Source organism: Calidris pugnax, unplaced genomic scaffold (genome assembly GCF_001431845.1).
Source record: "Calidris pugnax isolate Ruff unplaced genomic scaffold, ASM143184v1 scaffold93, whole genome shotgun sequence".
Lineage (NCBI taxonomy): Eukaryota > Metazoa > Chordata > Aves > Charadriiformes > Scolopacidae > Calidris > Calidris pugnax.
In genome coordinates, this window is record NW_015090807.1 from 394,618 (window position 1) to 416,221 (window position 21,604).

The 21,604-nt window shown below is 38.3% G+C and overlaps 1 protein-coding gene across 1 annotated transcript in view; it reads right to left on the reverse strand.

Moving 5' to 3' along the window:
- OVCH2 (ovochymase 2) overlaps positions 1 to 10,326 on the reverse strand; it is a 27,128-nt gene extending 16,802 nt beyond the window's left edge. The window contains exons 1-9 of the mRNA XM_014938323.1: positions 9,907 to 10,326; positions 9,683 to 9,790; positions 7,050 to 7,159; positions 6,278 to 6,369; positions 4,946 to 5,118; positions 4,284 to 4,379; positions 3,740 to 3,891; positions 2,745 to 2,940; positions 1,197 to 1,220 (exon numbers count right to left, since the gene is read on the reverse strand). Coding sequence (XP_014793809.1) covers positions 1,197 to 1,220; positions 2,745 to 2,940; positions 3,740 to 3,891; positions 4,284 to 4,379; positions 4,946 to 5,118; positions 6,278 to 6,369; positions 7,050 to 7,159; positions 9,683 to 9,773 — 934 coding nt within the window. The 5' untranslated portion in view covers positions 9,774 to 9,790; positions 9,907 to 10,326. The remainder of the gene's footprint in view (positions 1 to 1,196; positions 1,221 to 2,744; positions 2,941 to 3,739; positions 3,892 to 4,283; positions 4,380 to 4,945; positions 5,119 to 6,277; positions 6,370 to 7,049; positions 7,160 to 9,682; positions 9,791 to 9,906) is intronic.
- Positions 10,327 to 21,604: the final 11,278 nt, after the last annotated feature.

Genomic DNA, 21,604 nt, shown 5'->3' on the forward strand with positions numbered 1-21,604 from the left:
AAATGAAGCACTGCAAACACGCTATGATATTTTATTGCACAAATGGCAGTGTTTGCTTTTACCTTAAAGAAACTCTTTGTTAAATGAGAATTTCAGTATAAATGTTTTTCAGGGAGGAAAAATGCATACCTCAGGACATAAGAAAAGTGTTCACTGCAGCCCATTTGTAATAATGTCCTTAGCTATGCTATAGCAGGAGACTTTTGCAACAGTACAATATAGTATCAAAGACACTTAAATAGAAGAAGCAGAAGCTTTCCTCTCCAGATAAGTGTCACTAGAAACAAAATTACTTACAAAAATTGTCTCCTTTTGCCTTTCCTTCTCCTTGCAAGATAAGCCGTAAGAAATTTGTCAACAACATGTATATGAAAACAAATTGAAGGAGTCAGGTACTTATAAGATTATCTTACCTGAAGTGTCCTAGGAAAAACAGTAAAAATTTTCAAAAATACACAAACAGCACTTAAATACACAATTCTCACTGGCAACAGCAAGTCTATGCAAACTGGCCATGTGCTGGTTTATCATCTGAGAAATCTCATTCTAGATTACTAAAATTAAAATTTTAATATCTACTTCACAAGGTTCATTTCTAGTATCTTTTTGTGAACTTGTACCTAGATGAACAGAGTGCCCAAAAAGAACATAAACATGGCAGAATCAAAGTAAGACTTCAATTTTATAACATGTCACATTCCAGGTTGGGTTTCACAGTGTGTTTCTTTCACATTTTATTCATAGAAATAGACATCAGACAAGTAGATGGATTAATCATAGCCTGTGCAAAAGTCCTACTAATTTACCTCATACTTTCTATTTAGAATCTATATTTTTATATAGAACCAGCTTCACTTACGAGGTTTCATGCATTGCTTGAGGTTCTGTTCTACATTTTTCCCATTAATTTTACTTGCATTTCAATAAAAATATGGCTTTATATATGTAGCTGTCTTAAGGAAAATTCCTTTTTGAAGTCACCAGTACATAAGTACAACCCTACATAGGTATTTTTTTTTCTTTTTACAGAACCAGAAGTAAAAAAGTATATATTTAAAGCATACATTTAAAAGTGCTTTGATGAGTCAAGCTTATTCACATTTCATTTCTCTCTTCATAAATGATATGTCAGACTATTTGGAGGTCTTTTTATGCTCTAAACCAGATAGAAGATACTGAAAAAAACCTGTACTCACCAGTGGAGCTTTTCATTTTCAGATCTAATAAAGAAGGGATAGGGAAAGGGGGTGGAAAAAGAAGAATAAATTACTGTAGTTTCATATTCACAACGTAGGCTTCATTTTTATACGTGTGAAATGGTAATTTTATACAGCTATCACTGAGGCAAATTCAAATGCTTCTTGGGGACATAATGCCTACATAAACTAGGCTTAGAAGTAAAATAAAATTGCAACTTCAGGCAATGCCAACTTTGGAATAAACAATTCTGGAGAAGCCACTTCAAGAATTAATCATACATTGATAGGCCACTGCTCAGCCTGAGAAGCACAGTACTCTTTTTCTACATACTTTTTAAGTAAATACTGTACATTTCAGGTAAGGGTAGCGTAATCCAAGTGCTGGTGTCATGTCAGGGGTACAGAGAAAGTAACCCTGACAGCAATTACAGTTAAGATCTTTTGCACCAGTGTAACAGTATAAAAGAGTGAGCAAGCAGAACTTAGTGCAATGCAACTGAAAATTGTGTTTTCACTTTACTCACCATATCACTTTTGCTGTTCACTGGAGCCAACACACTTTAATTATCACAATAGCAAATCATATTATTTTTTCCTGATAATAAAATGGGCTAGTAAAAAAAACTAGTAAATTTTTAATAAAAAGATCCTGTCTCTCTTTTTTTTATTTTTTGTTTATAAATTGAAAACCAAAATATTTTTCAGAAGCTGAGCCATTTTCATTTTTCTTCAACATTATGAGGATATCTTTTTTCAATCACCAGTTGAACTTGGTTTCTAATGGGAAAGGTTTCTTTTTTTCCCTTGCAATTTCTTTTCTTTCCATTGACTAGCAAAACCTCTTACACACCCCTCCTCAGTTTTTCAGTTCTCTGTGTAAATTTTGACACAATCTCCAATACTTTTAAACAACAAAAAAAGCCCAAACCAGAAGAAAATATTAATTCAGTTTCTTCATGCTCTGAGTTCACCCATGAACAGACTGTCATTTATATCTCCAGCTCCATGAATTTGGAAGTGATGGATCATTTTCATGCAGTTCCCCTGTACAGGGGGCACATGCAGCCTTTTGAACAGAATGCTTCTGAGAGCATGACTTTCCCCCATGTAGTCAAATGTCCAATCCATCACTTTTTAGCTGAGAAAAATGACAAGTGACTTCAAAGAGGTACATATAGAATTTCAGACACTTTCAACCAGTGAATTTCCACTGAAAATCAAAACCACCAGGCTAACAGGCTAGCTGGATAAAAGGACCATTCTTAAAATTAAAAAAAAAATAAATTCTATATACACACACATATAGTCCAAGCAGGAGGCAAAGTGGAAGAGAAGCAAACATTTACAATGCTCTCAATTCGTTTTTGGCAACTGCCAATCAGTAGCATATACTTAAAGGCATTGTGAAATGCTGTATTGCTTTTCCAGGAAAAATGGGGAAAATATAAGTGCTATACCTTGAAAAAGATAAAATTAAATGAAATATTGTTATGAGACAGAAGAGTTGTGAAAAGTGAGGGACACATTACTGTGGAGACTCAATACCAGCACCCATGTTCTCTTGAATCCAGGAAAGCACTGCACTGAGGTCTGTGAATATTCCTGGAGATCCTCTGTTGTAGTGTTTCTTCTTCTCATTATTTATCCAGCCACGAGCACATCCCATGCCCCAGGAGATCACACCAGCGAGAGTCCAGGCACCGTGCTTGCGTCGGCACAGAAGAGGGCCTCCTGAGTCTCCCTTTAAAACACAAGCAAAAGCCCACAACCCACAGCTTACAAAAATTGGTGCATACCACTGAGCAAGCCTCACAGAGTATACTGAGCTTTCTTTTGTGCTGTACTAATAAACATGCAACACAGGGAATAGCAATTAAAAAAAAAAAACCAACTGTGAAGAAAGACATCTTTTTTATTGTCTTTAGTCAGTATTGTCAAGACAGGGAGAGAGAGCCTAAGTCCCTACTAATAAACATGCAACACAGAGAATAGCAATTAAAAAAAAAAATCTGTGAAGAAAGACACTTTCTTTTTTATTGTCTTTAGTCAGTATTGTCAAGACAGGGAGAGAGAGCCTAAGTCCTTGATGGGTGCAGACCTGTTGTGTTTTAGCATGTAAAAAGGAGTGAGGAGTTTGGGTTTTTTTACTCCCCTGACAAGGAACAATCACTTAACCTTTACCTCATTTACTTTTCTTCCTGTAATCCAAGGCAAGACTCTCTACTTTCCTCCTTAGGACCTTAGCAACATTAACTAATTAAGCTATCAAGCGTTCAGAAGTTAAAAAGCCCAAAGCATTATAGCATGGGGATACATTGCCAAATTCCTCTCAGGAACATGCCGTACAACTCACACAATAATTAAGATGGAATTATGTAATTAAGTGCATCACCCCATACAGAACCTTTGAAAGAATTCACATATCAAAATAAATACACTCCAAATATTGCATTTTACAGTGTATTTTTTCACTTAGGCACACAGAGCCTTGAGCTTCTGAGAAACATCTGTGAGTGCACAAGGCCCTCTGCTGAGCTGACCTGACAGGCATCTTTTCCTCCATCTGGAAATCCAGCACACATTACAGTGTCACCTTGAATGGGTTTCTTTAAAGTTGATAATGCTCTTGAACATTCCTTACTGTTTAGGATTGGTAGATTGACTTCATATAAGACCTGAGGGAGTAATCCATCTGAAACACAAAAAAGTTCTTCGTAACAAATGCTGAAAGATGAACTTAATGTCACTGGTAATACACCAAAAAAATAAAAAAAAAAGTTGTAAACTTGCTCCAAGCTATCTTATGGTTACATAAACATCTAATTTTGTGTATATAAGCAGTTTTACTTGAATAAACTTCAAAATGTTTCAAAATAGAAACACAGGTGTATATATTGTAGCAATTTATTTTGAGGCAATTCACAGGTAGGCATAGAAGGTAGAAAAGATCTCATTTTGAGATTACAATTCTTATGACAAGTTGATTTTTTTTTTTCTGGTCTATGGCCAATTCAATCAAGCTCTTACCTTCAAAAATAAGACAATGAAAAACCTGAATGTCAAAGAACAACTTGAGTAGCTTACTCTCATTTAAACGGCCCCAACCACAAGCAGTGCAGATATATCCTGCTTCAAACTTTTCCCCTGGGTCAGGAAGACATGCTGGCAAAACTGATGAACCTGCCACACACATACATGAATTTTATTGATAAGTATTTGAAAGAACAACAAGCTTTCTTTCTCAGTTTTTTTTTTTTAAACTAAAGGACCACTCTACCACAACTGAAGATAATCCCACACTCCTGTATGCAGAGAGGGGAAAGAGGACAAATAGCAGAGGGGGTGTAAGCTGGGGAGACAGTACTGTGGTACTCAGTGAGCTCTGGTCTGCCTTTGACTAGGCTTTACTCTTCACCAGGGGCAAAAATCTCCACCTACACCTTAGATAAAAAAAATAAACCTACCTATTTGGCCAGATTTTACTCTCCTGTATACAAAAAGAAATAGGTTTTTTCTTCAAGGGAATATTAAATCCGAAAAAGACCATTTAATTCAACTGATACATTTTTCAGACTTACCTCCAGTATTTTAAATATTTAATTGCAAAACACTGGGGATTTTTAGTGGTATAATCTGACAGCTGGGGAATGGGTTTAAACTGAGTTTTGAGACTTTTCACAGTATCTGGGAGAAACAAAGGTCTTACCTTCCCCCCTGAAAAAGATTACAGATAACTGTGGCCTTACTGAAGTTGAAGGCTCCATCCAGCTTCAGAAGGGCAACGTCATAGTTCATAGGCCTTCTGGAATCAAAGTTGGGATGCTTAAGGACATATTTAACAGGGAGCGTCTGCTCGCCCTTCTCCTTGATCCTCAAATCGTACTCTCCTGCAGTGACAGTCAAGTACTGGAGTACATTGCTGTAGAATAGAAAAATAAGAGTTCAGCTATCAAATCTTCAAACTGAAAGGAAAAAAATGCAGTTGGTTTTAAGCCTAAAAGTTATTACTACTGGTACCTAGTAGCTTTCATCTTCAGATTTTAGAGCATTTAATACATACAGCTGACAGGAGTCTCTGCCCTGAAGTATAAATTGGGAGATGAAAAGGACTGAGAAGAAAGATCATTTAGCTACACTCCTGACCGTGGTTTGGTGGTCCACTAAGGAACCAGGTGCTCTTATTCTGTTTAAAAATGTTCAGTCACACTGCTTTTTGAAGGAGGTGGCAAGATTTGGACATAGGAAAGTACAGAAAAAAGTAAGACTACTTCTCTAGCATTCTCAGTTTATACTGTAGAAACATAGTGAATTCTGGCTCCCAGCACTGGATCAGATGTGCAGCAGGGAAACACAAAAGCAATCATTATAAACTTTTTATTACACCTCAAATTTATTCACCAGATGTGAAGAATTACTTTTGTGGCAGGAGGCTTTACGCTGATTTAGATATTGCCTGTCCTTCTGTAGTTAATTTAACTCTGCAGTTATTGTCTAATTTGACCAAGATGTCATCACATACAATGCCAGATACAGATCAATTTTATAATTCCAGGAGATTCATTAGTACAAAGATTCAGTATTAATTATAAAGGAAGTAGAACCTCAGTGAAACCAACACAGAATAGGATTGAAACCTTCCATACAACATTCACAGACCCTTTTAATTTTTTGGGTTTTTGGTTTTTGTTAGCACTAAAGCTGGATATCATCAGTGTGCAAGAGGTCAGTACTCTACCATTCACCATTTAATCGCATATAATCTGCCTGTTGTTACTGCAAAAAAAACCCCACAAAACTTCTGTCACCTGCTAATTATAGTTAGGTGCAGATTTTTTACCTACATTTACAAAAATCAGTCTCCACCAATCCCTGTGAGATTATTTTATTCTTAATTATTTTTGAGATGTTCAAAGGTTTTGGTTTTTCTCCTCTTCTGTCAAAAACATGGCAAATATTGGTTCCAAATTAAAGGGTAGCATCTGTAAGTAACTGCCACAGGAAGGTGCTATAGCACACACACTTCTATGATCCATGTTTTTCTGCACCTGCAGCCTGCTCCTGAAATATCCCATCCATACCTGTCCAAGAGGCAGTGAGCTGCTGTGACCACCCACTGAGCAGAAACAATGGTGCCTCCACAGAAATGCTGTTGCCTTCGTTTCAAGGAAACCTGCATCACATACAGAAGGTATGTCAAATAAAGAAAATCCGCTCCGATTGCATTTGAGAAAGAAAAGAGAGACTACGTGCAGGCACTGCCTGAAGATCCACACAGCTGTTGTACACTCTGCACTTCAAGCAAACACACTTTCACAGCATTCTTGCAGTCCTTGAGTCTAAGAGATCCTAAACCTTGCTCTTCTTCTCAGCTGTGGCTTGGCACCTGGGTAAAAGCCAAGGCACTTAGGCACTAGGCACGCTGTAAAGGTTACTAGTTACTCCCAAATTTTTCCTTTGCTGGTCACTTGGAGGACTGCAAATTCATGATGCCTGAGAATAGTCAGGGGCTGGAGGTGGTGTCCTTTGGTGCCCGATTTTGTGCAGTTTCACCAATCCCTCTTTAAAATATACTGTTATACAGATGCTCTTTCAGAAATAAGGACAAAAAAAAAGGAGGGGAGAGAGGGGAGAGAGGGGAGAGAGGGGAGAGGGGAGCAAGGTTTATCAGGGAGCAGGACAGGTTCTGTGTCCTCTCTGCCTGCTTCACTGCTTTTCATAAAAGCATTGTGGAGCTCAACAATACACCAGAAGTGTCAGTAAGCACAAAGTATACCCGCTCTCTTCTTTTGTCATTTCTAGGAAAAGTCAGGACTTTGTTCTGAAGATAAAACTACATTTGCTTGTGCAAACCTGCCATGGATGTGAGCCTTTTTTCACCTGGTTTCCCCCAACAATCCGAGTGAACAGGTTAAGGTAACTCCATGGTTTTGCCTCTCGAATTTGCTGCCCGCACTTGGGATCTGAGGAGTAAAAGGGGGAAAAGGAGGAAGGATTTAGTCTGGATTTAAGTTTTTCTACTCTTTTGTAACACGGAATTGGAAGGTCTGGCTTGGCACAGAGGTCTGTGCAGTCTCTCTGCCACAAAAGGAGCCACATTTTATAGTTCCTAATACAAACTACCCAGACTAAAGTTAAATTGGACTAAGAAAAGGGCAATGTAATTTATTTAGCAGCCCTTCTCAAAATAAGCACTTTTTTGCTCAATTGTATCACAGATATTAGATTTTGCCTCCCATGAGCAAAAGTCTGTGTGTGTGTATATATATTAATCTTCCCATTAGATCCATGCTTACTTAAACTTTCTGTCAACATTCTCTTTCAAGTAAGTTTTGGAATTATTTTGGGACCAAAGCACTGTTTCACTATCACTTTCAGAAATCTTTTTACACCCAGCATTTGTACTTAAAATAAAACGGGGTCAAAATGCACAACATACAGAATTTGATGACCAACAGCAGTCTGATCTTGGTCAACATCAGATGTTCTGAATTTCTCCAGAACATCTACTACTGGGCCAAATTTGTTTCTTCTTAATGCATTATTATTATCATCTACTATGGCTAAGTGAAGCTGATAATATTTATGTATTTGTAAAGAAGTATATTTATAGAAAAAATATTTGTGGTGATAACTATTGATTTGGTAGTGTTTTTAGAAAGACAGAAGCAAAGCAACCAATTCTGCCAAGCAGCACATTCTAACAGAGGAATTCTTTGTAGTGCTCTTCCCAAACGCAACAGTGGCCACAACTTTATTTTTTCTTAAAGCTGTATGAAAATTCATTGAAGCCAAACACATCTTCAAGATATTTTACTACAAATTCTGTTAAACACCACATTGAGAAACATTTACCATCCATCCACTTTGTTGTTTTGGCAGGTAGGTGGTTGTATTCGAAGGATGGAGGACCAATACTTACATACACTGTCTGAAAAATGTAGAATCCTCCAAAATATAAAAAACAGAACACCTACAGAAAGGGTTTTGCAATTATCCTCAGGATTAGCATGGGTGATGCAAGTGATTACAGTGTCACAATAATGCTGACACAATGCTACATACTTTTAAATAAAAAAGGCTTTATATAGAAATGATCCAGTTCATTTACCTGATTTTTTTTCATTCTTGCCCAATTAGAATCCTCCAAATTATAAAAAACAGCTTAGAACACCTAGAGAAAGGGTTTTGCAATTATCCTCAGGATTAGCATGGGTGATGCAAGTGATTACAGTGTCATAATAATGCTGACACAATGCTACTTACTTTTAAATAAAAAAGGCTTTATATAGAAATGATCCAGTTCATTTACCTGATTTTTTTTTCATTCTTGCCTAATTATCGCTGCACCCACCTTTTTCCCATGTGCAAAGATACAGTGAGGAAAGGGGAAACAGAGACAAAATTTAAAAAAAAAAACCACAGGATTCAGGGTCTTCCAAGGGGAATTTGGTACCGGGGAAATGGGCAAAAAGAAATTAATTTAAAAAACCAAACAGATTCATAAACTAAATCTTTCCTTTTTTCTTTCAGCATTGAGTAAATCTATTGTCCTAATGTAAGTAAGATTAGTTTAAATTTCAAGTTAATATTTGTATTAATATTATATGTAAACCCAGGAGATTCCTGACTGCTTTACAGGCTGCTTCAGGACCAGTGTCATTCACTGGTCCAGTAAGAGATTTGTATACAAACTGCATCACATCCATTTGCCTGGCAGGATGCTGAAGTAAGAGAACACCATTCTACAGAATACTACACTTTGGACTGCTTAAGTGGCAATTTATTATGATGATTTAGATGCCACTCCTGTTTTGGCAGCCAAAACAGGTTTTTACAACAAAAACAAGCGATTTGCAGAATTTAGGAAATCAAGCTGTAAATTTCCCCTTTTTACTACTGCAAATTTAAAAGGGGAGCAAAACAGTTGTGCAAATAGTCAAGATCTGATTTCCACTGCAGTTCTCTATAAATTAGTAAATCTTCATGAAGGAAAGATGAACAATTGCAATCATTAATTGTATCAAAAAAAAAAGAATACTCTGAATTTTAAGATGTAGGACAATGGAAGAGAGGACTCACTATATTTTGTCTGCAGCCCATGGGTAACATGCCAATCAAAGACCTACATTAACTCACTGCAAATCTGAGAGTATTTAATTTTATTTATTTAATTATAAATAATCTTTATTTAATGTTATTCATTCCGAATCAAGGAATCAGGCAAAAGTTTCATAAGAATTACTCATTAAAAGAGAACTTGCAGTTACAGACTTGGATTGGAACAAATCTAAAGAATGAAAACTAGACCAATTATGCTAATGCTACCTTCTCTCTAGGTTTATGAGCTCTTAGGGTCAAAATCTTAAAGGGTGAAACTAGTGCAGCTTCTTTATTTCGGCACTGACTCCCATGCTTGTCACTAAGAACAAATCTATTGGTACTCAACAAACTGTTAAAGCTAAACATGAAACTTTTTATCCTACCTTTCTGAAGAGCAGATGGTACAGCATGAAACTGGGCAATACAAACTACCCCCGTCAGGAGTAACTGCAGCTTACTGGGGGCAACGTGCATCTTGGGGTGCTGAACAACTGAGTGAAAACAAGGAGAGTATTTATAGGGAAAAGCAGCCCAAATACTATACTGTAGGACAACAGCAACTAATTGAAATAGGAGTTACTCATTAATCCAGACATAAAGCACTTACCTGCACAAATAAGTTTTCCAAATTTAACGGAGCATGATCCTTTTATATGCCATTACTTAAGTCCTTGCTGTAAAATACTGGCTAAAATCCTCCCTAAAACTAATTTTTTCGGGCAAAATGACAAAATGAAGCTACTAGTGCATGCTTTGCTAGAAACACTTACCCAGACTGATCTACACATCAAGTAGGACACCCATGAACAGAATGTCAACTGCTGCTTGCCCTTGCAATTTCTATAGCTCTTGAAGAGGCAATGCTTTATATTTCCTGCACACTTTATATTTAGCCAATTTCACAGACTAGAGAAACATACCAGAAGTTTATAATTTTGTTGGCAGCACGCTCAGTGTCATATGAGACAAAGATAACTCTCTGCATCAACGTGTCATTTTTTCAGAAAGGCAGTGTTTACAGCTCATTTTTAAAAAACAACTAAGGAGGACAGGGCTCAGCTTTTAAAAACGTTTCAGTATTGCTGCCATCAGCAGTGCCAGTTCCGCGTCACTTCTAAAAGCTAAGCTCTACTTCTAATAGTAATTTAAGTGCAAGTCTCTTAGAAGGCTATTCAAAACCTAAATAAGGAACAACAATAAAAGCTAAGCTCTACTTCTAATAGCAATTTAAGTCCAAGTCTCTTAGAAGGCTATTCAAAACTTAAATAAGGAACAACATCAGCAGCTATATTAAGAAATTTCACAAAACGGAAAGCGCATCAGCTCATTTCAGATTTATGACAGAGTGGCAACACTTACTGTGCAGCAGCCAAAGAGGTCAGAAAGAATAAGCAGAGAAGGGCACGTTCTGTACAACCTGCTCCTTGTCTGGGATGGCGAAACAGGCTTTCTTATCCTCCTGTTCTTTGTTCTCCTCCTTTGCTACCTATTTATCTTTCTCCTGAAGCTGTTCTCTTAGCCCTGTGTGCAGCCAGAGGCACTAATGACTTTACCTGCCTCCCCTACTGGAGAGCTGCTAGGGCTCCAAAGACTCACAGCTTTGGCAGGCAGCCCTGCCAGCATCCCTCCTCAAAGAAAGGCAAATGTCAGACCTTACGACTTGATCTCCATCCATGCATGTGCTCCAAATCTCAATGCAGGGCTGGCCTCATGTCCTGTTAGTGTCCTGTACCTTTGCAGTAAGACAAATCAAACCCAGTAAATCAACAAGTGTCCAAAATGACCATGTGACCATGACCATGAAATTTAGGCCTGATTCATATTTCAGCAGGTAAAGCCAGTCCCTAGCCCCAAAATAATGGTGCTAATTGATGCTAGTCAGTCTGGGCTGTCTTCTTTTGCTCTGCATTTAATTTACAAGCATTTTATACCCCAAAGTATGCTTGATGCTGTAGAAATACATATAGTTGCGTCTTCATCTAAGATTACAAAAAAAAAATCAATGCTCACTTACAAATAAGTTTAAGACCAAGATAAAGCAAAGAATATAGATAATATTGAGCATCAGAATCTTACAGAATGGTTGCTCTGTTCTGGTTTTGAGGGGCTTTTAAAGAAGGTCAAGAGCTGGTGGGAGGAAACACAGGCTGCTTTTGAGTGAAGGTTAGTGGACCATCGAGATCAGCAGACTGCAAGAAGTAACAAACACTTTCTGTTCTTGCTAGAAAAGTTGCTTCGTGTTGCTCCTCTTGTCCAAGAAAAGGAAGAAAGGTGGAAAATTTATTCACTGAGTGACAACGTGAAGATTAAGAGAACAAGGAGTGGAGGATAAAGGGTGGGGAGGATAAAACAAGCAGCAAATGCCGGTTAGTAATTAACCTGGTGGAAGATCAGTAGAAAAGACACATTGAAATTGGAGGGTTCTTTGTTGGGTTTGTTTGTGGGTTGGTTTTCATATTTTAAACACAATGAGCTGTGATTTCAAGGGTCACTGATTGCCTCTGAACCGTTTGCAAGGTCACTGCTGGAAAACTGGAAAACCTATTATTGCAACAAAATTTACATTTTCATATTTTACATAAGACATAATGTCTGGAAACATAAACTTCACAGATCTTATCATTCATGTATTACATTTAAGAGTACAGTAGTTCTTAACTGAAAGCAGATTTAGTTTTAATAGGGATTAAATGTATTTATGTTTTGATTTTTCAGCAAACTCATTTTTCCTTTAGTTTTAATAGGGATTAAATGTTTTGATTTTTCAGCAAACTCATTTTTCATCAGTTTTAGCCTACTGTAATTCTAGTGACCCGATTCAAATTATGCTCGAGTTTGATGTAATATGAAAATCAAGTTTAATTCTCCAGATAAATCCATTATTGCCTACCATTTCCCCAAAATGAAAGACATTGAATTAAAGATGCATATAAAAGACCCTGAATAGCACCAGTGCAAAACTTACTTCAATTTTAATGTGCTTAAACCCATTACCACCACTCACCCACTCATTAAGAAAGGTTAAATATTTTTTTTTTCCAGCCAAAGTCTTCATGTTACTTCAAAGATCAACATATTGAAAAGCTGAGGGAATTACCTTCTTGAAATTCTCCATTCCTAGAATCAAAACACTAAATAACTCTTCAACTACTTCAAAGATCAACATACTGAAAAGCTGAGGGAATTACCTTCTTGAAATTCTCCATTCCTAGAATCAAAACACTAAATAACTCTTCAACTCAGAAACATATTTTTCCCTCTCCCTCTCTACAAATACAGTCTCATCTCAGAGCAGAACCATACTCTTCTGCCATGTTACACCTCCAGTTGGGATTCATGTGGTTGGGATTTATGTACTTTTTCAGACCAACAGCGAACACTGATAAATTCGCTTGACCTTCTGCAAAAGACAAACCACAGAATTTCACCTCAACGGTCCCACACGAATCCTAATTAAACTAGTTTTATAATTTAGAATTAAAACTAGGTTTGGGTAAACGTTGCAAACAAGATCTGCAAACTAAAATTTTGCAGAATGCTACCGATTCATTTTCCAGAAAGATTCATACCCATGATTTTTCAGTTTCCCAGACATTTTGGGGGAAGCAGAAGGTTTGCCTGAAAATTAAGCAAATAAATATTTATCAAAAGGTCAGAGACAAAAGTTTTAAGCCAGTATTAATAATAATTAATCTATTAATATAAGCAGTGCTGATGATTGATTGTTACTATATGAAGGACAAACAGTAACTGTTGAAAACGTACAAGGCAAATGCTTCACAAGTGATCCAAAAAGCTGAAGTGTGTTGCTTGTAGGCTCATGACAGCTTTAAACCAACCCAAGTTTAGGCTGCTACCAAGAGGGCAGTTGTGCCCCATCTCCCATGGAAGTGCCTGTTGCTGTCATTCTCCTTGTGCCAGCCTCAGTTCTGGTGAGGCCATGTGGAGAGATGAATAATCTTCTTTTTTATGTAGCTGGATTTGCCTTTAAAGCTGGATTGGCTTCTTGATCAAAGCTGTTACTCAAAAATGGAATGCTAGTACCAACGCGAAGGAGGAGGAATGAATGCATGCACTAGACAGATCGGTCCATTCCTTTAACTTTCAGGCTCCACTTGCAATTTAAAATATCTAAAGCAATCACAAAAGTTGAGCCAGAGTGGGTTTTAGACACAGTATTTTCCTAAAAACAGACCCAGAGTTTTCAAATCTCTTCCAAACTTTGTTACAACCTCCTGTCTGATTTTGGTTAGTAAACACATCTCAGCTAAATGTTCTACAATATTTAAGTATCAACTATCACACTCTGGGATCATGAAGTCCCTTTTCTTAAGGTGTGACGATCCCTGAAAGGGCAAAGTATCTTTATAGACTTTTTAACAGCATAGCAGAAGATGAAAGATACAGTCACCTAGTAACTCCAGAGGTCAAATAGGGAAGTTGCTACCACCCCTGCACAACTGACATCTACTCTGCATCCTCCCAAGTATTAGTCAGCCCAATACTTTGGATTCCTTTGGATGCAGACAACCTTCTAAGACTTTGCTCTTTTAACATTTCCTCCCCCTCTCTCACTATCTTGCCATTACAGCCCTCCACATAACTGAAAGGGCCAGTGTTCTTGCCTCACAGAGAGACATTTAGTTACGTTTTATTGCTTCTAATTAACTAAAGTAAGGACTCGGAGGGAACAGTAAAACAAGAAAGGTTGGCTTCTGATAATGTTTTTACTTCAACTTGCTACATCCTCCCAAATTCTTCAGTTGACCCGTCAGGGCACAGAACAAAGTAAACAATAGCAAGAATGTTCAAAAGAGTACTGGGTGAAACAAGAACCCACAGAACCCCCCCCACCCCAAACACTGTTTCCCAGAACATTCGGTCTTTAATTCAGGTTTTTGGACGTGCATCAAGATCTATTTGAATCTCCTGTGCAAAAAAGGAGCACAACTTTAGAAGAAAACACACTAAGCTCTTTTTCATTATGCAAAGCAAAGTGCAATAATCGCTATACTAGCCGAAAGTAACCGGTAACCAAGAACTAAACCAAACACCACCTTCTGACCTCTTCCCACTTTTCACAACAGCTCCATTTTTCTTGCTTTTAGAGCTCACCAATAGATTACAATTGTAGATACAGGCTCAGTTACTTGCATCTGCAATGAGTAATGCTATGATACCCATTTTCCTGTCGTAGCCAAGTCTTCTCATGGATGGAGGTTTTACCTTTCAAAGTAAACATGATCAAAACCAAACAAGAACAATGCAAACAAATGCCAAAATACTGCAGGCTATGAGAAGTACAATGTGTACATACAGGCCAAAGCTTCCCCTGGATAGAGTCCAGACTTACACCTAGAGCACAACCAATTAATTGAGAAAGGACAAACGAAGGAAGAGAAAAGGAAAAAACCTGTGTTTATCTCAAGTGTTTGGCCTGAATATCTCAAAATGCTTTGCAAGGGAAGATGGATACTAACAGCTAAGGAAAATCTGGCATATGAATTAAACAAATCAGCGACAGTCAGAAGCATGGTTGTCGCCAAGCTTCCAAACATATAGCATCCTCTTAGGAATGGTTTTTTTTTTGCTAATGAAATACATAGTCTGTAGCACAGCAGCAGCTCCTCAATGCAAACATAAATAAAAAAAATAGACGAACACTAAAGCATTAGTTTTATGTAACTGTTCTATTTTATTCTAACCTACTAACAATTGCTGGTTTTGTTCTGCAGGTATCTATACCCTGTATTTAGCACCCTCTCATATCCAGAAGAGCAAAGCCTGAAACGCAATGAACCTGAGCTCACGAGGCATCGTACCACCGAGAAGTTGTTATGAGCACAAAGGGTGTGAGGTCCCGGCTCCCTCACTCACTCTCCAGTGTCACCAGCTGTCTCAGCTGTTCTGCACCCCTTCCTGCACAGACAACAGTTGAGTTCATCCCTCCCCCCCTCCCTCCTTGGTGTCCCTCCCATTACTGTATGCAAAGAAGAGCCCTAAGGATGCCTCATACAGCCAACTGATGCAGTTGAAATGATCCTAGTACAATCTGGCACAATTTGGCTGAAAAAAAAATTTCATCAAGCAGGCTTTGTAGATTAGGAGATGGACCTTTTTTGCCAATAATATAATTTCTTCTCTCAGCACGACCAATGATAAAGAACAGAATGCTTTCCAGTGTAAGCAGTTGAACCTCTTTAAAATATACATACACACCTATAACAAGTTATCATTTATCCCTCACCATCCTCTTGATAGGAATCATTCTGATACATTTACATTGAACATCTAGTAGGAATAAATCTCCAGCTCACCTATACATGTATTAGCCCATGCTTTACTTCCTGCTTCTCTCATCTTTGGGCCTGATACTAAGAAATCATAACCAGACATGCTAGATTTTCAATGCCTATTCTGATTAAGCATTTCTATGACAGCTTTAGCATTTTATCATGAAACACAAACAAATCCTGAACATAAGAACAATCCTTTGTATAGCCTGTTGACGACTGCATTTTTATAATTTTTTTTATACCTGACACTATAAATGAGGTATATACCAGTGACAGATGCAAGAGTAACATCAGTTAGAAGAAAGGGCCATACAGCCTCTCCCCTGTCATTGGTATCAAACAAATAGGAGTGAAACTATAGCTCTAACCTGCCTCCCCTCCTCAACTTTAGGTACTCTTGCCCCAGATGACCAGACTTTGCTGGCAAATGCGTATGTACTATCTTCCAACAAGGTTCAAAACATTGCAACAAAGCAAGGTATAAAAGGCAAGTTTGTCTGCTACATAGAAGAAATTAATAATAATTACATTGAATCAACTGCAGATCTCTTATTAAGTTGATGCATAACAGACACATGGTCCAAATAAATCCAACAGGTTACTTGATTTTTGGAGAGCACAGCGAATACATTTTAATGTCTGGTTTTAACATGGCAAAACCACACTACTACAGTGCTTAAAAATATATGCTCAATATACATAAATACACCATCTCAGGCAAGCAGCAATGAAATTCTTGCATGCTTTTTTCAGAAACATACTGAAGACAAAAATGTATTGTGTTAGCACAGCGATGCTGTCGGTACAATGTCTGTATGTCACATCACAAGTACAATGTCTGTACATCATATCAAGAACAGGACATAAAAGGACAGCACTTATGTTAGCACAGTGATGCTGTCGTACAATATCTGTACATCACATCACATCAAGAACAGGACATAAAAGGACAGCACTCCAGGTGCCTGCTAAGTTCAGCACTGGCAGTCCAAAACTCTTGGTGCCACTGTAGAACCTATTTCACAGAGGTTACCAGTGCCTTAAAGATGGAACCAAGTCCAAGTGGTAGGCAATTAGAGATGAATGATTTATCAAACTAGCTTAGAAGTCCAGGAGAAGGAAGTCCAAGAGTAATCTGTGTATTTCCTCTTGATCAGCCAACAGAGACCAGCTTCCACTGTTACAGAAAACTGGCACATAAACCACGGTCTGTTTGCTCTTGGTCAAGCTTGGTATCCATGGCCAAATAATTTATTTTCAGGATCCAGGGGAAATATGTAATCACGTAAGGAGAATCAGAAAGCAGGTTCACAGCCCTCAGCCACGGGTTTAGAAGAGAGGTCAAGACAGAAAGAGAACAAAGTACCATGCTCATAAAGCTGTTTATATTGTGCCAGAAATGTAGTAAGGTGGATTTAAAAAAATCTTTGGGGCTACTTTCCAGGCTGAAATCTGGGTAGCAGAGTTTGGGTTTCTTTGTGAAATATTGCAAGATTCACGGTCCTTACTTTTAAATATAGAAATGGAAACAGAGAGAAAAAGAGAGCCAGAGAAGAAGCCTGTTAAGAACAGAGCTTAGTCTTCAGTTTACTACTTGATACTACCAGAGTAATGGAAGAGTGTGGACAGCACAAGCAAAGTCAGCCCAAGCCCAAAGAGCCAGCAATTGCAGAGAGCTGGGGAAAGCTAAGCCTAACAGAATTGCTGAACAATGATGGGCTGTTTCCTTTATAAATAATTAAAATACAGCCAATAGGAGAATCAACTGCATTCATATTTATTCTTCTTGCTGCCCGATGCATAAAGTAATCTTGATTCAAAGGGAAGTAGGAAGTATTGTGTTCTGTGTTCAGCTCTGCCATAAGGTGGCAGAGCAACACCATTTCTGTTATGGAGGTAGTTGATCTACACCCAACAGCTTGATATTGCCTGGTATTATAAACATGCAACTAGCTGTAGAAATAAAAACCAATTGTTTCCCCTCCATACTGCAAGGCAAGCCTCATTCAAATCCAGTGAGATTTTCTAAAGTCATATTAGAAAGTCTAGTTCATAATCCTCTTAATAAACTTTCCAGAAATAAGTTTTAAACTGTTTTAATGATTGCAGAGAAGGCTTTAGGAAAACCAAGAAATCTGTGACCTTACCTAATCGTAACAAGGAACTCCATTATGAATAACAGCGACACACCATCAGCACAGATCTCGCTGTGTGATTTTTATATGGCTTTTCCAGTTCTGTTTCTCATTCTCAATGTTGTGTGTAAAAGGGACAGTAATTTGCAACCCTTTCTGCCCCACAGTTGTGTTAACATGCCCCCAAGTTGTGTTAACATGCCTATTTTCTCACTTTCATAACTAGCTTCCTGCTTCCAAGCAGCAAAGGCTTCGCAAGCAGCAACCACCTGCAGTATCTTGGGCTTCAGGGGATTCACTGCTTAGGTATTACCAGCCAAAAATGAAAATACAAGTTCTCTCCTCTAGGGAGAGGCTCAACACACCTTGTGCTACAGTAAATACCACGCAGTGGGATGAAAGAGGGGAAGTAGAAAACTTTTCTACAGAAACTGAGGGGATTCCCCATCTCTGCAATGGTAGATGTGGTTCTAAAAAGCGAGTAGGAAATGAGAAATCTGCCCTCAGTACTTCAAATGTGCAAACACAGGTCTTTGCAAAAATAACTGTGATGAGAAGAGGCCAAAATAAAAAAGAGCCAAAAAGAAAAAGCTAAATAATAGAACTACTAACAAAGCATTGTTGTATGTAAGTAATATGATCATGGATACTGTGAAGAAGAAACATAGATGTACACCACACATTTGCTTTTGGAAGGGATAAATTTCAACTCTCAGCAAGATTTGGCAAAGTTGCCAGAGTTTGAGGGTTTAGATTACTACTATCACATGTGCAATGACAGGCCGGAGCTAGCTCACAGCAGCTCATTGCAACAAAATGATCATAGTAGAGCCTTAATAGCTTAAGAAAATGAATTTAAATGAGTTCCAGGGCATATGTGAAACTTCAGTAGGTAGAAAACTGAACTATGCCACCAGCCAACTCTCTTGAAGCAGAAATGGGAGGCCTTTAATGACCATCACAGAACACTACAGAAACCACACTGTGCTCAAAAACAGGAAGTGGCTTTTGCCTTTCATCAGCAGATGCACGATATTCCGCACACTCAGCATCAGTTGAAGCTGCTAAACTTTTTCAACTCCGAAGAACTGCAGTATAGGCCACCTAAACTAGGCAGGAAAGTTTTAACATAGCGGTCCGTGGCACTAGGAGACTGATCAGTAGGTTTATTCGTGGCTCAAAAAGACACACAAGTTCAACCAACACAGACAGTGTTAAATTAAAATGAAGAACCTTTATTCTTAAGTTGACGTAAACAGGAGACAGAACTAAACCACCTGCAAATTCTGTACATGCTTGACTTAATATTTCATTGCAATAGGGGCCAGCCCTGTATTTGTGAGCAGTGCTGTGCTGATCACGCAACATCTCTGGCCAGTTCTGAAAAAACAAAACCAAACCAAAACTAGACAGCAAATACTAACTCCCTACAGATAAACAGCTGAAACGCACTGAATAGCAGTGTTTCTTTCACAACTTTGTGCACAATGCAACCCTTTTTATGTAGGAAAGTGCCACGTCAAGCCCTCAGAACACTGCAGTTCACAAATACAGCAGAATACTGTAGTTTTGTGCCACTGTGCTAGTTTATATTGAATTAGCACACATCACTTGCTGCACTATTCCTTGCCCTAATGCAATATGCATGGGGTTGCATCACTAATTCATGATTTAGGAACTCTCTACCTTCTCTAGAGCAGAGGTCAGGGGTAAACTGTAGTTTCTGATATCTTTTCATGCCAAAAAAGCCCAACATATGAATCTTGAGGGGTAACATATGTGTATGGATAGATGGATGAAAGAAAATGGGGTAGAATAGATAAATCTGAAACCCAAGAACATCAGTAGGGCACATCTTTACCGCCAGAGTAATCTACAAAAAAAAAAAAAAAAAAAAAAATTTCAAACCTCCGTGGGGCACATCTTAACCTCCAGAGTTATCTACAAAAAAAAAAAAAAAAAAAAAGGGATTTCTGAGACTGAAAGCACCTGTGGTGTTGAGAACTGGAGACATAACAGGGCTGTGGTCTAAGATCATAAGTGAACCAGTGGAAGCACTGCCCTTGGCATTCAAGATCTTACCAACAAGCAACTCCTCCAGTTTAGGAGCTTCTGCATCTTTTGTATGCTTTTCTCCACCATGACGAATGGAGCCATTTTCTTTCTGCACCTGTAATGTTAGAGGTCTCCTCCACGGGCCTCATACATCTTTGGAATCATGAACTGTTCCCAGGTAGCAAGAAAGCAAACAAAGGTTTCTGCAGTGTCAGACCCTCTCTCAACGTGCAGGTAGGATGCCAGATTTAGGACTACAAAGAGTTAATAATTCAAGTAGTCTCCAATATTTTCACTGTTCCAGGCAGGAGAGAATCATGCAAGAAACTGGTGGTTACTTTAATAGGTGTGTTCAGTGTGAGTCATTTTCAAACAGCACATAAATCAGGGTTTACCCCTGCAGTACCACAGAGCCTATCCCATGGACCAGTATCCAACACTGAGCACAAGAATCTTCTGGTTAGAGTCCAATTTTCTGTGCTTTCACAGCCTTTATCACCTGTGAGCTGTGTTTAGCCAAGGTTTTCCTCCTTCCTAGATCAAGTTAAAAATAAAGCTGGCACACACAAAGCAACTACCTAGATTTCATAAATGTGGAAAAAAACTTGACAACAGAATTTGGGTACGCTTTGGCTTAAAACTTCTTCAAATTGAGATTTTTAATTATTTCTTTTTAGTTACCCTCATAGATTCCTCACTCTGAAATATCTGGTTTGCTGGACAAAATTCTACTATTAAGTGATACAATTAAATAAACGAAACCAGAACTTCATCTGTCAATTAATATTGCAAATAAATATTGCAAATTGCCATTGCAAATATCACAATAGCAGAACGGCTAAATTACCTTAAAAACAGACAAGAAAAAAAAACAAAATAATTTCCTTTTACATATGTGTTTCTGACCATATGGACATCCAGCAACTTCAGTACCTGAAGCTCCTGGAGTTCAAGCTGAAGCTAATAATCTTGATTTCTTGGCAGAACAGCTCAGCCCAGAGGAAGCTCTGTTTTGCCATCGCTAGACTGCTGCTGGCACCCAAACTTCCCAGCAAGCACTGCAGTCCTTGCTAGTGTAAAGTTCCCTATAGGAAAGAGCATATGATCCTTGGAAGTAATAAACGCTGCTTTTAGAATTCAAGTTTGTTGAGTATCAAATAATCTGCTGCAGTTTAGCTTTAATTAGCCTACCTCAAACAGCATCTGAGCTGGATCTTTTGCCTGTTTAGTCATTTTTCTCTCTCTGGAAAATTCTCCTCGATAAGAATAATCCTCTTACCCAACAAAATGTCAAGAGTGGGAGTGTGTGCGCAATAATCCTTGGAAAAAGAGCTGCTTTTGCCATGCAAAGTGTCCTTGATGCAATATCTGTTTGAAACCCCTGTGAAGACTCACTTTTCTCTTCGTGTTTTCACTCCTGAAGTTGAGATCAGCAAAATCAGGCCTGGCCGGTTTGCCCAGTTCCACCCTGAAAGGCTTCATGCTGCAGACAGAGTGTTCACTATGGAAACACCAGCAGCCTCCTGACAACAGTGGCTCTGAGCTACATTGAGGGAATTTGAACAACTTGGAGCTGGTCATCAGAATTTCCTGTATTTCCCATCTCTGCAGGCCACCAGTGACAGCGTGCACTATTACCAGGTAACAGGAGAGACAAAGAGGTGTGCGAAACAAAAGATGAGGTATCTGCCTCAAGGCATCTAACCACAATTAAATGACGCAAGGGAAGTTAGAGGACAGGCTAAGAGCAGCCCTGCAGTAATAACGCTGTGTTTGACAGAAGGCACAAGTTAGTTTCCAAAACAGGAGCACACAATAA